Raw genomic sequence first — 14,836 nt, 5'->3', positions numbered from 1 at the left:
GTTTACATACACTGAGGTTAGAGTCATTAAAACTCATTTTTCAACCACTCCACAAATTTCTTGTTAACCTCTCTAGGGTCGGCGGGACGAAATCGTCCCACCTACGTAACAGCCTGTGGAATCCTGTGGCGCGTTATTCAAATACCTTAGAAATGCTATTACTTCAATTTCTCAAACATATGACTATTTTACACCATTTTAAAGACAAGACTCTCGTTAATCTAACCACACTGTCCAATTTCAAAAAGGCTTTACAACGAAAGCAAAACATTAGATTATGTCAGCAGAGTACCCAGCCAGAAATAATCAGACACCCATTTTTCAAGCTAGCATATAATGTCACAAAAAACAAAACCACAGCTAAATGCAGCACTAACCTTTGATGATCTTCATCAGATGACACACCTAGGACATTATGTTATACAATACATGCATGTTTTGTTCAATCAAGTTCATATTTATATCAAAAACCAGCTTTTTACATTAGCATGTGACGTTCAGAACTAGCATACTTCCGGTGAATTTACTAAACATTTACTAAATTACTCACGATAAACGTTCACAAAAAGCATAACAATTATTTTAAGAATTATAGATACAGAACTCCTCTATGCACTCGATATGTCCGATTTTAAAATAGCTTTTCGGTGAAAGCACATTTTGCAATATTCTAAGTAGATAGCCCGGCATCACAGGGCTAGCTATTTAGACACCCAGCAAGTTTAGCACTCACCAAAGTCAGATTTACTATAAGAAAAATGTTATTACCTTTGGTGTTCTTCGTCAGAATGCACTCCCAGGACTTCTACTTCAATAACAAATGTTGGTTTGGTCCCAAATAATCCATAGTTATATCCAAATAGCGGCGTTTTGTTCGTGCGTTTAAGACACTATCCGAAAGGGTAAATAAGAGTTATACGAACGACGCATTTTGTGACAAAAAAATTCTAAATATTCCATTACCGTACTTCGAAGCATGTCAACCGCTGTTTAAAATCCATTTTTATGCCATTTTTCTTGTAAAAAAGCGATAATATTCCGACCGGGAATCTGTGTTTAGGTCCAAAGACGATAGAAAATAAAAACATGGGGTCGACTCGTGCACGCGCCTAAGCCCATTGTCCTCTGATAGAGCACTTGCCAAAAGCGCTAATGTGTTTCAGCCTGGGGCTGGAATTACATCATTCAGCTTTTTCCCGCCTTCTGAGAGCCTATGGGAGCCGTAGGAAGTGTCACGTTACAGCAAAGATCCTCAGTCTTCAATAAACAGAGTCAAGAAGCTCAAGGAATGGTCAGACAGGCCACTTCCTGTTCAGAATCTTCTCAGGTTTTTGCTTGCCATATGAGTTCTGTTATACTCACAGACACCATTCAAACAGTTTTAGAAACGTTAGGGTGTTTTCTATCCAAAGCCAATAATTATATGCATATTCTAGTTTCTGGGCAGGAGTAGTAACCAGATTAAATCGGGTACGTTTTTTATCCGGCCGTGCAAATACTGCCCCCTATCCCCAACAGGGTAACAAACTATAGTTTTGGCAAGTCAGTTAGGCAATCTACTTTGTGCATGACACAAGTCATTTTTCCAACTATTGTTTACAGACAGATTATTTCACTTATAATTCACTGTATCACAATTCCAGTGGGTCAGAAATGTACATATACTAAGTTGACTGTGCCTTTAAACAGCTTGGAAAATTCCAGAAAATGATGTCATGGCTTTAGAAGCTGCTAATAGGCTAATTGACATAATTTGTGTCAATTGGAGGTGTACCTGTGGTTGTATTTCAAGGCCTACCTTCAAACTCAGTCCCTCTTTGCTTGACATCATGGAAAAATCAAAAGAAATCAGCCAAGACCTCAGAAAACAAATTGTAGACCTCCACAAGTCTGGTTCATCCTTGGGAGCAATTTCCAAATGCCTGAAGGTACCATGTTTATCTGTACAAACAATAGTATGCAAGTATAAACACCATGGGACCACATAGCCGTCATACCGCTCAGGAAGGAGACGCATTCTGTCTCCTAGAGATGAATGTACTTTGGTGCGAAAAGTGCAAATCAAACCCAGAACGAAAGCAAAGGACCTTGTGAAGATGCTGGAGGAAACAGATTCAAAGGTATCTATATCCACAGTAAAACTAGTCCTATATCGACATAACCTGAAAGACCGCTCAACAAGGAAGAAGACACTGCTCCAAAACCGCCATAAAAAAGCCAGACTATGTTTGCAACTGCCAATGGGGACAAAGATCATACTTTTTGGAGAAATGTCCTCTGGTCTGATGAAACAAAAATAGAACTGCTTGGCCATAATGACCATCATTATGTTTGGAGGAAAAAGGGGGATGCTCGCAAGCCGAAGAACGCCATCCCAACCATGAAGCACGGGGGTGGCAGCATCATGTTGTGGAGGTGCTTTGCTGCAGGAGGGACTGGTGCACTTCACAAAATAGATGGCATCATGAGTAAAGGAAATTATGTGGATATATTGAAGAAACATCTCAAGACATCAGTCAGGAAGTTAAAGGTTGGTCACAAATGGGTCTTCCAAATGGACATTTACCCAAAGCATACTTACAAAGTTGTGGCAAAATGGCTTAAGGACAACAAAGTCAAGGTATTGGAGAGGCCATCACAAAGCCCTGACCTCAATCCTATAAACAATTTGTGAGCAGAACTGAAAAAGCGTGTGCGAGCAAGGAGGCCTACAAACCTGACTCAGTTACACAAGCTCTGTCAGGAGAAATGGGCCAAAATTCACCTAACTTATTGTGGGACGCTTGTGGAAGGCTACCCGAAACATTTGGCCCAAGTTAAACAATTTAAAGGCAATGCTACCAAATACTAATTAAGTTCATGTAAACTTCTGACCCGCTGGGAATGTGATGAAAGAAATAAAAGCTGAAATAAATCATTCTCTCTACTATTATTCTGACATTTCACATTCTTAAAATAAAGTGGTGATCCTAACTGACCTAAGACAGGACATGTTTATTAGGATTAAATGTTAGGAATTGTGAAAAACTGAGTTTGAATGTATTTGGCTAAGGTGTATGTAAACTTCCGACTTCAACTGTAAATACAATCTTAGTAATCTTTCAAACAACAGACCAAATGACATCACTTTTTTTCTACATTTGTTCAGAAGTAATCACTTTCCAGTAAATGTAGCCTATTTTGCTTTTCCCAATTGGTGGGTGTGGTTTTTAAATTTGTCTGGCCTTGTATGATTGATAGATCCTGGTTCATCATTAGCTTCAGTCACATTGAGTTACTGTCTAGAGTTAGAGTCAATGCATTGATGGCATTCCTCTGCTCTCTGTGGTGTTGTACAGTACTTGACAGAATATCCAGCAGGTTGGTGTTTATTGTCATGAGTCTTGTCCTGGAGGCAGAACTGAGAAATGTCCCCTTAGGCCAGCTGCAAAGTCAGAATTGACTATATTGTACAAATTCATTATTTTTTTCTTCATTTAAGGTTAGGTATTAGGGTTGGCTGTGAGGTTACAGTTAAGTTTAGGGTTATGTTTAAAATCAGATTTTAATGACGAAAAACACTAACCTGCGAGTATTCACATTGTAAATAGAGAAGTGGGAATCTCATTATATAATATTGTTACAGCGCAATTAGTTATTTATTTAACTAGTCAAGAACAAGTTCTTATTTACAATTAAGGCCTACCCCAGCCAAACCCGGACGATGCTGGGCCAATTGTGCACTGCCCAGATGTGATACAGCCTGGATTTGAACCTGGGACTGTAGTGACTACACTTGCACTAAGACGCAGTGCCTTAGACCACTGCACCACTCGGGAGCCCATAAAGGCAGGGGTGCGTTCAGTTCAGTTCAACATTTGCTAAATTGCGTGTCGGTTTGTATTGAACGACACATTTCCCCAAAACGGTGCATTCTTCAACAGCCTCTGAGGTATGTTTGTTCATGTTTGGTGAGTGTGGCCTGATCAATATGGGTGTGACCATTTAAAATCTCAAAACTTGTGCTGCACACCATACACAATCGCCATCTAGGCCACCATAACCACGTTCTTTTTCAACTGGTCGTTCAGTACAGTACCGTTTCTGTTTAATTAAACATTGAACACCGTTCTGTCGTACTGAACACACCCCAGGACTCATGGGTAGTACCATGTGTTTTGGTGCACTTTTTGAGGCAATATGCTTTTACCGGTATTTCCATCGTTATCCACTATTGTTGCAGCAGGTAGAAAATCTTATGACATTTTCTTTAACTGACACAAGCTGTCTCCAATCAATCAATCAATGCCTGGTTGTGTGCGCATGTTTGCCGGGTGGATGGCCTGTGAATCTTAATCGCACAAAACCTATTATTTGTCAGGGAATACTACTTGTAGATCACTGATTCGACACCTCACTTTGAGGTAGATCAGTGGTTCTACACCTCCTCTCCAACAGAGTCAGACGTTGTAGCTAAAAATTTGTAAATTAAGGGGAGTTAAAGGGTAGAGTCAGTAACCATGTTTCCATCCAACCTTTTTATGCGAGGAATGTACAGTAATGTACAGTCGTGGCCAAGTTTTGAGAATGACACAAATATTCATTTCCACAAAGTTTGCTGCTTCAGTGTCTTTAGATATTTTTGTCAGATGTTACTATGGAGTACTGAAGTATAATTAATTACAAGCATTTCATAAGTGTCAAAGGCTTTTATTGACAATTACATGAAGTTGATGCAGAGAGTCAATATTTCCAGTGTTGACCCTTCTTTTTCAAGACCTCTGCAATCCGCCCTGGCATGCTGTCAATTAACTTCTGGGCCACATCCTGACTGATGGCAGCCCATTCTTGCATAATCAATGCTTGGAGTTTGTCAGAATTTGTGGGGGTTTTGTTTGACCACCCGCCTCTTGAGGATTGACCACAAGTTCTCAATGGGATTAAGGTCTGGGGAGTTTCCTGGCCATGGACCCAAAATATCAATGTTTTGTTCCCCGAGCCACTTAGTTATCACTTTTGCCTTATGGCAAGGTGCTCCATCATGCTGGAAAAAGCATTGTTCGTCACCAAACTGTTCCTGGATGGTTGGGAGAAGTTGCTCTCGGGGGATGTTGACACCATTCTTTATTCATGGCTGTGTTCTTAGGCAACATTGTGAGTGAGCCCACTCCCTTGGCTGAGAAGCAACACCCACACATGAATGGTCTCAGGATGCTTTACTGTTGGCATGACACAGGACTGATGTTAGTGCTCACCTTGTCTTCTCCGGACAAGCTTTTTTCCGGATGCCCCAAACAATCGGAATGGGGATTCATCAGAGAAAATGTCTTTACCCCAGTCTTCAGCAGTGCAATCCCTGTACCTTTTGCAGAATATCAGTCTGTCCCTGATGTTTTTACTGGAGAGACGTGGCTTCTTTGCTACCCTTCTTGACACCAGGCTATCCTCCAAAAGTCTTCGCCTCACTGTGCGTGCAGATGCACTCACACCTGCCTGCTGCCATTCCTGAGCAAGCTCTGTACTGGTGATGCCCCGATCCCGCAGCTGAATCAACTTTAGGAGACGGTCCTGGAGCTTGCTGGATTTTCTTGGGCGCCATGAAGCCTTCTTCACAACAATTGAACTGCTCTCCTTGAAGTTCTTGATGATCCGATAAATGGTTGATTTAGGTGCAATCTTACTGGCAGCAATATCCTTGCCTGTGAAGCCCTTTTTGTGCAAAGCAATGATGACGGCACATGTTTCCTTGCAGGTAACCATGGTTGACAGAGGAAGAACAATGATTCCAAGCATCACCCTCCTTTTGAAGCTTCCAGTCTGTTATTCGAACTCAATCAGCACGACAGAGTGATCTCCAGCCTTGTCCTCGTCAACACTCACACCTGTGTTAACGAGAGAATCACTGACATGATGTCAGCTGTTCCTTTTGTGGCAGGGCTGAAATGCAGTGGAAATGTTTTTTGGGGATTCAGTTCATTTGCATGGCAAAGAGGGACTTTGCAAATAATTGCAATTAATCTGATCACACTTCATAGCATTCTGGAGTATATGCAAATTGCCATCATACAAACTGAGGCAGCAGACTTTGTGAAAATCAATATTTGTGTCATTCTCAAATCTTTTGGCCACGACTGTACATGTTGGATAGAAAATATCACAACAGGCAGGCCTATTGGAAACAGCAAATTTGTCGGTAAACATTCCAAATGTCAACAAAACAAAATACGCTATAGAAGGTGGGATAATTATTTTGTGGGTGAAATAGATTATGACAATTCGGGCGAAAAAGTTATGTGCAAATATTGATAACAAAACCATCATGTCAAGGTAAACTTGCAGTCAAGCAATGCTATGTTGTGTAGTCCTCCCACTGCGACTTGGAAAAACATTCAGTTTACTAAGCTACAGATGAAATAACTTATGATGAACTTCACACGGTGGTAAAAGTGCACGGTGATGAGCTTGATGCACCTTTCCAATAACTAGTGAGGGTCTTCATTTGTAAGGTGGTGACATGATGATCGGTGCTTGGCTGCCAATTGACAAATGATCTTGCTCTTATCCATAACCTCATCATGTACCCTCCAAACTGTATCTGCGAGCTGTTGGCCAGAGTGAAAGTGCCAAGACCTGAATGGAAACATTTGCTGTTTATTGCAGACTTTTTTTGTGCCAAAAACATAGAAAGATATAAAAATAGAATGGAAACACATCAAACTTTTGTTTTTGTTTTTCGGTAAATTAAAAGTTACACGACTAATTGCTTTTTATGTGCATTACGTTATGACGCATAGATTTTTTAATCTGGAACAAGTCAGTTGGATAGAAACACACCTTTGGTGGGAAAATGTGAATTTTTTTAAAGCAGATTTTAGAAAACTAGCATGGAAATATATAGCAAACTGGATGGAAACCTAGCTAATGAAACCAACTATGAAAGTATATTGTAGCGAATTCGGGGGGTAGCATCGACCGGTGCTTGCACCTGGGTCCAGCGACTGTCAAGCCAACACCTGAAACTCTTGACAAGCTCGCTAGGTGTTGGGTTAAAGTCGCTACACTACCCCCGTCCTTCGGTAGGGTGTATCCCCACACTTCTCTATACCATGTCGTTCACGTGTCCACGCCTCTCGGATGGCATCAGGCTCCATCCCACTTCTGACACTAATGTAGGGGGTAGTCCTGAACTGGCCGTGAATCCGAATCCAGCGAATGTCAAGACAACGCTTAACTGTTACACCAAGAGGTTTGGAATCATTGAATCTCCGGAGGACATTTGAATTCACCCTAGCTTAAACTCGCAAATACACACAGAATCAAACCTTCATATTAGAGCAACTCTGTTTGGGTTAATTAGAAACCTGGTTTGAGTTGTCTGTGTCTAATGACTGTTATTAAATAGAGAGAGATTTGAACGTTTGAAAACATAGACAGAAACTGCTTAGGAAAGCAGAGGCAAAACAGCCAGTTTCACAGTGGGAGCCAACACGCACCTATGCACGCATGTGCACACACACACGCACACACACACACACACACACACACACACACACACACACACACACACACACACACACACACACACACACACACACACACACACACACACACACACACACACACACACACCCCCTGGGCAGGCATATGAAAGACATTAGCGGTACTCTTTCTGTGTCTGCAGCGTGGAGACCTCCCCCTGGAAGGGGCCCTGCCACTGACCCCCCCTGACCCCTCTACACACAGGGTTATCACCACAACCATGTGGAAGAAGAGGTGGGGGGGGGGGGAGAAAAGAGAGAGGGAGTAGTTAGGAACAACAACAGTGAGAATTAGCAAACATGGATCAAGTATACTTTTAAACGTGAAATGAAATATTATTAAATGCAAACATTTTTCAAAGCAATTAAATATAATGTCCATTTACACAATTGCAAAACAACCGCGAGGACAAAACAACAGTTCGAGAGAAAAAGTGTGTGTGTGAAAGAGAATTGCATGATTTGGACAATGAGATCGAGAAATTAAATGGAGAAATGGGTGTATGCTAGCTGCTGGTCAAGGTCTGTCCTGGGTCGTATTCATCAGGCACCAAATAGGAGAAAATGGACTGAAACAGGGAGAGAATGACCTGAACTTGCCCAATAAGAAACACACATTTTCGTCCACTGTAAAAAAAATAAAAAAGTGCCCTAATGAATATGACTTAGTCATTTACAACATCCCTCTACCCTCTCTCCTCTCATAGGTGGTATGGGAGGTATGTTCATGGACGGCGAGGACTCAGCGGCGCCCCCAGTGGAGGACATCAGAAAGTGGAGTGTGGAGGAGGTGTGTGGCTTCGTGGGCGGCCTGGCCGGCTGTGCCGAGTACAACCAGGTAAGGACCAGGGCAGGATGGCAGGGTCTGGTTTATCCACCCTTTCAACCAGAGAGAGAGAGAGAGAGAGAGAGAGAGAGAGGGGAGAGAGAGAGAGAGGGAACAGGGTCGGGCTGGTGGAAGAGCAGAGTAGGGCAGAGTAAGGCTTTAGGACCAGAGTATCTAATATTGTCACCTCAATCAGAAGTTCTACTATTAGTAGAGTAGAGTTGGTTTCTAGTTGATTCTATAGCTGTAAGACCACTGTTATCTCTCACAGCACCACAGTCCCCTTAATGTTATACACACACACACTGTTGGAAGATTGAGAATGGTGTGAGTGTGTATGCAAGCTCTGTGTGAGTGTATGCTCTGTGTGAGCGTGTATGCATGGGTTTGTGCATGTTTATGAGTGTGTGTGTGTGTCTGTCTCAGCTCTGGCTGAAGTGGCTGTGTCTCTCCTGAAGGTGTTTCGGGAGCAGGCCATCGACGGAGAGACCCTCCCGCTGCTCACAGAGGAGCACCTGCTCAACATCATGGGACTGAAGCTGGGCCCCGCGCTTAAGATACGCTCTCAGGTACACACCACTGACTGGCCACACACTCAGGACCATCACCTCAGGAGTGTGTGTGTGCAGCCTCAAAGTTCCTATTTTTGCTGTATGAGTAGACTGTTCTTGTGTGAGTAAACCTCAAGTGTTTGTGTGAGTGTGTTTGTGAGTGATGGAAGCTAGTAGTGTATCGTAGTTAGCCAAAGCAGATAGATAGTGTAGCGTCTAAACGTGCGGCCCGTTGTCGGTGCACAGATTGTCAGGCATACCGTACCGTAGCCCTTAACCCTCTCCTCTCTCTCAGGCTGGTGGTACAGTAGAACACTAGGACATGATGTGCGTCCTAAATTGCACCCTATTCCCAACATAGTGCACTACTTTTGACAGGGCCCATTTGGGATGTAGACTGTGAGCTGAGCAGCTTTAACCTCGACATGTGGCGTTCTCTCTCTCTCTCCTCAGGTGGCACGGCGTGTTGGCAGAATCTTCTACATGACCAGCTTCCCGCTGGCGCTCCCGCTGGCGCTCCCGCCATCTGCCCTGCGCCCCCCGGACAGGGACCTCCTGCCGTCCGACACCCCCCTGGCGCCGCTCCCACTGCGGCCCCTCTCCGCCGCCAGCAGCAGCTCTTCCCCCTACAGCGCCCCCCCGCCCCCCTGTCACTCCTCCCCCAAGCAGGAGAACGCCAACGGCTCTGTGTCGGGGGGCTACGAGGCGGCCAAGACCCCCTCGTAGGACCCAACTGGCTGCACAGGGAAGGCACAGGAAGGGAGGGAGATGGGTACAGAGAAAGCTCTTGTAACAGACATTGAATTGACCCCCTTCCTCCCCTTTTGGGCATACATCTCCCTTTGGGTTTGGGGAATAAACTGTCAAAAAAATATAAATATAAAAGGGAATAAAATAAAAATGAACTAAAGGGACTAATCAAAGCAGCCCAATCAACTTCAAGTTCCACTGTGGTTGTAGCCGAGCAGAATCCAAAGACGTAACAGTGAGCTGGAGGGAGAGATGTGATGAAGCGACAGAGGGAGAAAGAGAGCGAGAGAGAGAGCAGACAGCTGGTCTTAGACAGCTTGCCAAAGAAAGAGCAAAGCCCCAGAACTACGACATTCTTCTGAGTCAGACAGACGCTACCGGAAACTCTTTCTTCCTGGGCTGAAGAAGGAAGCCCCTCTCTCTCTCTGTCTGCTCCCCAGCATACTCGGCGGCACCCAGCACTTAAAAGAGAGATGCCTCTTCCATCTTTTCTCTCGCTCTTTTCCTCCCCTCCTTTCTTCTCACTTCCAGTCTAAGGAGCCCAAACAGCTCAGAGGAACTGAGAATTCTGGAGGCTGGAGTGAAAGCATACACTGAAAGGGACTCCAAAAAACCTTCATTATTGCAACTATGCATTCCACAGTCCAAAACCAAAGATGTGTGAAATAAGGAACGATATTCCATGTTTGTTTCCGGTGTTTTTTTTTTGGTTGCTTTGTGGGCAAAATGGCTAGTCTTAGGTAGAGGTGGGGTACATAAAAGATCCCAGTGGGCCCAGTACCTCATATGACTGTCTTTAAAAGACAAGGGAGACTCCTTGTAAGGTGAAACAAGGGGGAATCTTTATACAAGGTGTTCTAGGTACACAGTTGTGCCCATAAGCCATCGGCCTATAGGCAGAGTTCTTTCTCTGACACACTCAAATGTTACTGATACAGGACAGTGACGAAACGGTGGCTTCGGCTCATAGGGCTAATGTTATTGCATAATCGTGTTAACTACTGTGGGATATACAAACATGCCGAATTGTACAGAATCATGCTTAAGCTGAAAATATCCTGTAGGTTACATACATGGTACTTTTACAAAAAAAAAAAATCTAATTAAATGTAGTTGCATGGGGAAAAATCTTTATGACTGAACAAAATGTGACTTGCTAACTTTTGGTGGTACTTTTGTTCCAACCTTTTTTTTTGCAGTTTTCTTTCTTCAAATGTTTTATATTAAAAGAAGCCCCATAATGAAATGCTACTTCAGCAATATAAATTAGGAAATAATATTTATAGGACTTTTGCTGTAGTTAGATGAACAGATATGTATAATACTTAGTCCTCACAATGGATTCCAAAGAACATTTACTTTGTTTTCCCTTGATTGCAGGGAAAAGGCACAAAGCGCTAAATGCAAATCTTTGAATTTGTTAAGGATTTTTTTTAACTATGTGTAAGCAATGAATTAAAATGGTCTAGATTTCCCATCACTGTTTTGTCTTGATCCTATTTTTGTATTCGCCACTTGGTAAAATAAATCCTACAGAAACTATCGACTGCTTTTTTCTACACCTCACTTATCAGTGAATACCTTTTCTAGTGTGTTTTCTCTGACTGCTAGATGGTGTGTGCTTGCTTTGTATTGCTGGAGCAGTGAAATTCTGATAGTATCTGATCCCCTGCTTTTCCCTGTGTGTGTGCTCTTCCCTGTCGTTGTGTGTGTGTGTTTGCAGGGGAGTGGACCCCTGGGGCATGGTTCAGGTCAACACCAGCTGTCAGTGTGAGGTTCAGCCGCAGGCCAAGGCCTCCCTGCCTGTGGGGATAAACCTGACCCTTCCGCCTACATACATACGTGCACACAAAGAGAAGTGCACACGCGAGTGCACACACCCACCTTTAGCCTTCAAAGAAAACAGAGTTTCCACTGAAGCTGTCAAACACATCTATCCCCTATGGGCCACTCCTGGGCTTTCATTGGCTTGGTCTTCAGCTCTACTTAACTGGTTGCCATCATGTACAAGTACTGAATGCACACACCCTTTAAAACGTCTTAAAGATAACACTGCAAACACTGCATAAAGAGGAGAGCTTTAGTCAAGAAAGTTCACAGCATCAGTTATGTCTTGCTGCAAGGCAAGGTGGAATGTCGGCCATATTGCTTATACCTATCCAGTCCATTCAGACCTACACAAGTATCTAGAGAGAGGGGAAAGAAGGAATGAGTGGAGGAGGGAGTGTGCGGGGGGTTTGGTTGGCAGGGAAACAGGCCAGTCTGTTTCTGCTTCACCGCCTGGGCAGAGAAGACTGGCACGCCTGGCAGGCAGAGAAGACTGGCACGCCTGGCGGCAGAGAAGACTGGCATGCCTGGCGGGTTGAAGCCTCCCTCTGTCCCCTTACCCGACACAGCCTGGTCCAGCCCACCATAGAATAGCGTAGCACAGTGTAGTCAATACCTTTCTTCTAACAAATGGCCGTTGCTAAATTCCATCCTGGTAAACGCTCAGGAAACCAAAGTTCAAACAGGGAAACACAGGTGCTCATGTACGCAATTATTGGCTTACAACCCACCACACTACATAATCCTGTACACTGAAATGAGAAAGCATTGCATCATTAGGCTATTTCACACAGAAACCAACAGAGTAGTCTCGGAAGTATTTCATATTTGTTTGCAATGTACAATAACTTTAAGGACATGTTTGTGCTGTACACATTGAAGGAGCAAACTAAAACAAAATAAGTCCAATAAAATAAATGTAGAAAAGTGTCCAACAGGAAGGCAGTAATGATTAAATGTACAAGCCAACGCTCTACTCCTCTCCACCCCCAACCGTGTGTGTGTGTGTGTGTGTGTGTGTGTGTGTGTGTGTGTGTGTGTGTGTGTGTGTGTGTGTGTGTGTGTGTGTGTGTGTCTCAGTCCTGGACGGACTGCTCTAGGTTTTCCACCAAGTCCTCATCTCCCTCGGCCAACTCTTTCAGAGCCACACTGGACAGCTGCATTGGCGCCTTGGAGGCTTTAACCCTGTTTACATCGTCATCCTCACCATTACCACCATCTATTGAGGAAGGAAGCTCATGAAGGAGGGATTCATTTGAATGGGGAAAATCTGGGATTCAAACAACAAAGCCAAAGTCCAAAAAAAAGGATGTACCAATCCCTGATTGTCCCTTTAAGTGAGAGTGAAAAATGTCTGGAATACTGGACTATGTGTAGAAAACAATCAGTCTACAATACTTCCCAAGTAAATAATGAGTGCTAATATCAGGCAGCAATGGATTTAAAATGCAGACACGTGATGGTGGGTATTTGTGACCACAATGGGTTTGATTTCAGTAGAAAATATGGCAGGTTTCCTAATAAAAGACAAGAAGTAAACAATATGTTGGAAACAACCCTGCGCTCAATTTGAAGGCTAGGTGGAGCCATCACCATTTTGCATACACCCATCATATTCCCTACAGATCTGCCAAATCAAAAGTGGTAGGAGGCTAGGGGTAATTTCTGGACCGGGTCTGTATGTCTTGCAATACCCTTTTCACACTAGTGTGCTGACCCAAAACGTACTGTGCTGGCTTGTATCGTACGCTGCTAGTTTCTTTTCAGCTTGTCCTTTCTAGTACGGTTCCAGTAACTACAGTGAATACATAACCAGGCCAGCACAGTATAACTTGGCTTAGCACCCCTCAGTAGTGTGAAAAGTGCATATTTGTCCAATACTGTAAGAGAGAAGCCAGTCCACAAACCTGAGGCGCCATCTTGGTCTCCCTCCGCCCCCTTGTCATTGCTCAGGTCAGACAGCTCTTGAAGAAGATCATCATCGTCGTCAGAGCCCTCCTTTTTGTCTGGCAAGAGGAAGGAGAGATAGGATTTTAAGAACCAGTGAAAATGTAATACTCATTAGCTTGGACTTGGCTTTACGGATGAGAGTCAGATACAAAACTTTAAAGATAGGTTTAATGTTATACACTTATAATGTACACTTTGAACACTTCAGGGCCTGTATTCAAATCAAATGTTATTTGTCACATGTGCAGAATACAACCGGTGTAGAACTTACAGTGAATTGCTTACTTACAAACCTTTAACCAACAACGCAGTTAAGAAAAAAATAAGTGTTAAGAAAGTATTTACTAAATAAACTGAAGTAAACAAATAAATACAAAGAAAAAAGAAAAAATGCTAATAATTAAAGAGCAACAATAAAATAACAGTAACAAGGATATATAGGGGGTACCGGTACTGAGTCAATGTGCGGGGGCATAGGTTAGTCGAGGTAATTGAGGTAATATGTACATGTAGGTAAAGGTAAAGTGACTATGCATAGATAATCAACAGAGAGTAGCAGCAGCGTAAAATGGGGTAAAATAGTCCAGGTAGCCATTTGGTTAGCTGTTCAGGAGTCTTACGGCTTGGTGGTAGAAGCTGTTAAGAAGCCTTTTGGACATAGATAGGTAGCAGAAAGAACACTCTATGACTCTTTGGCAATTTTTAGGACCTTCCTCTGACACCACCTGGTATAGAGGTCCTGGATGGCAAGAAGCTTGGCCCCAGTGATGTACTGGGCCGTATGCACTACCCCCTGTAGTGCCTTGCGGTCGGAGGCCGAGCAGTTGCCATACCAGGTGCTATTCATAGTGTCTCGGAGTATGAGTGCGGATTTAGAATCAGTTTTCATTGTGGATCATAATGAATACATTTAAATGAACATGGGAGACCTGATCCTAGATCAGCTCTCTTATTCTGATACATTTTATGAATATGAGCCCAGAGGTATGTTCATGCAGGTAGGTAGGTAGAATCTAACCACCTTTGAAGTCCCTATAACATACATGGGGATGGAGTTGAGAATACATTAGAGTCATGGCACAAAATACTCATTACAGTTTACCACAGCTAATTTCACACATCTTATACTCCCTCGCAGCCTAAATATAGAAAATAGCCTAGAGATAGCAGCCAGGCATCACTTCAGACAGCTACAAATTCCTCTGTAAAATGGCCACCTGTGTCCTGTCTGTGTGAGTGAGTTTGTCTGAAGGCTAGTTTTGCTGTGCTTAAATATGTTTGTTGTACTTTAATATGTGTGTGTATGTTATGCTTTAATGAGTGTGAGTGTGTGTGTTGTTGTTGTTTTGGAGGTTTCTGTCACCCATGATGGAACATCTCATCTTACATTCAGGACAACACTCCTTTGTATCAGA

At 43.2% G+C, this 14,836-nt stretch overlaps 1 protein-coding gene and 1 pseudogene across 4 annotated transcripts in view; one reads left to right on the top strand and one right to left on the bottom strand.

Annotated features, from left to right (window-relative positions):
* The window catches only part of LOC106567375 (sterile alpha motif domain-containing protein 11), a 107,264-nt gene extending 96,078 nt beyond the window's left edge, over positions 1–11,186 (top strand). For 3 of the 4 annotated variants that reach the window (XM_014136541.3, XM_014136540.3, XM_014136543.3), the window contains 3 exons: positions 8,225–8,355; positions 8,802–8,912; positions 9,348–11,186. In XM_014136541.3, coding sequence (XP_013992016.1) covers positions 8,225–8,355; positions 8,802–8,912; positions 9,348–9,620 — 515 coding nt within the window. In that variant the 3' untranslated portion in view covers positions 9,621–11,186. The remainder of the gene's footprint in view (positions 1–8,224; positions 8,356–8,801; positions 8,913–9,347) is intronic. The other variant, XM_014136542.3, reaches the window with a different exon arrangement.
* Positions 11,187–12,547: 1,361 nt separating this feature from the next.
* LOC106567460 (nucleolar complex protein 2 homolog) overlaps positions 12,548–14,836 on the bottom strand; it is a 60,065-nt pseudogene continuing 57,776 nt past the window's right edge.

Source organism: Salmo salar, chromosome 13, assembly GCF_965601325.2.
Source record: "Salmo salar chromosome 13, fSalSal1, whole genome shotgun sequence".
NCBI classification, from domain to species: Eukaryota; Metazoa; Chordata; class Actinopteri; order Salmoniformes; family Salmonidae; genus Salmo; species Salmo salar.
The sequence above is the reverse complement of the archived record's forward strand: the minus strand, read 5'-3'. Positions and strand labels throughout refer to the sequence as shown.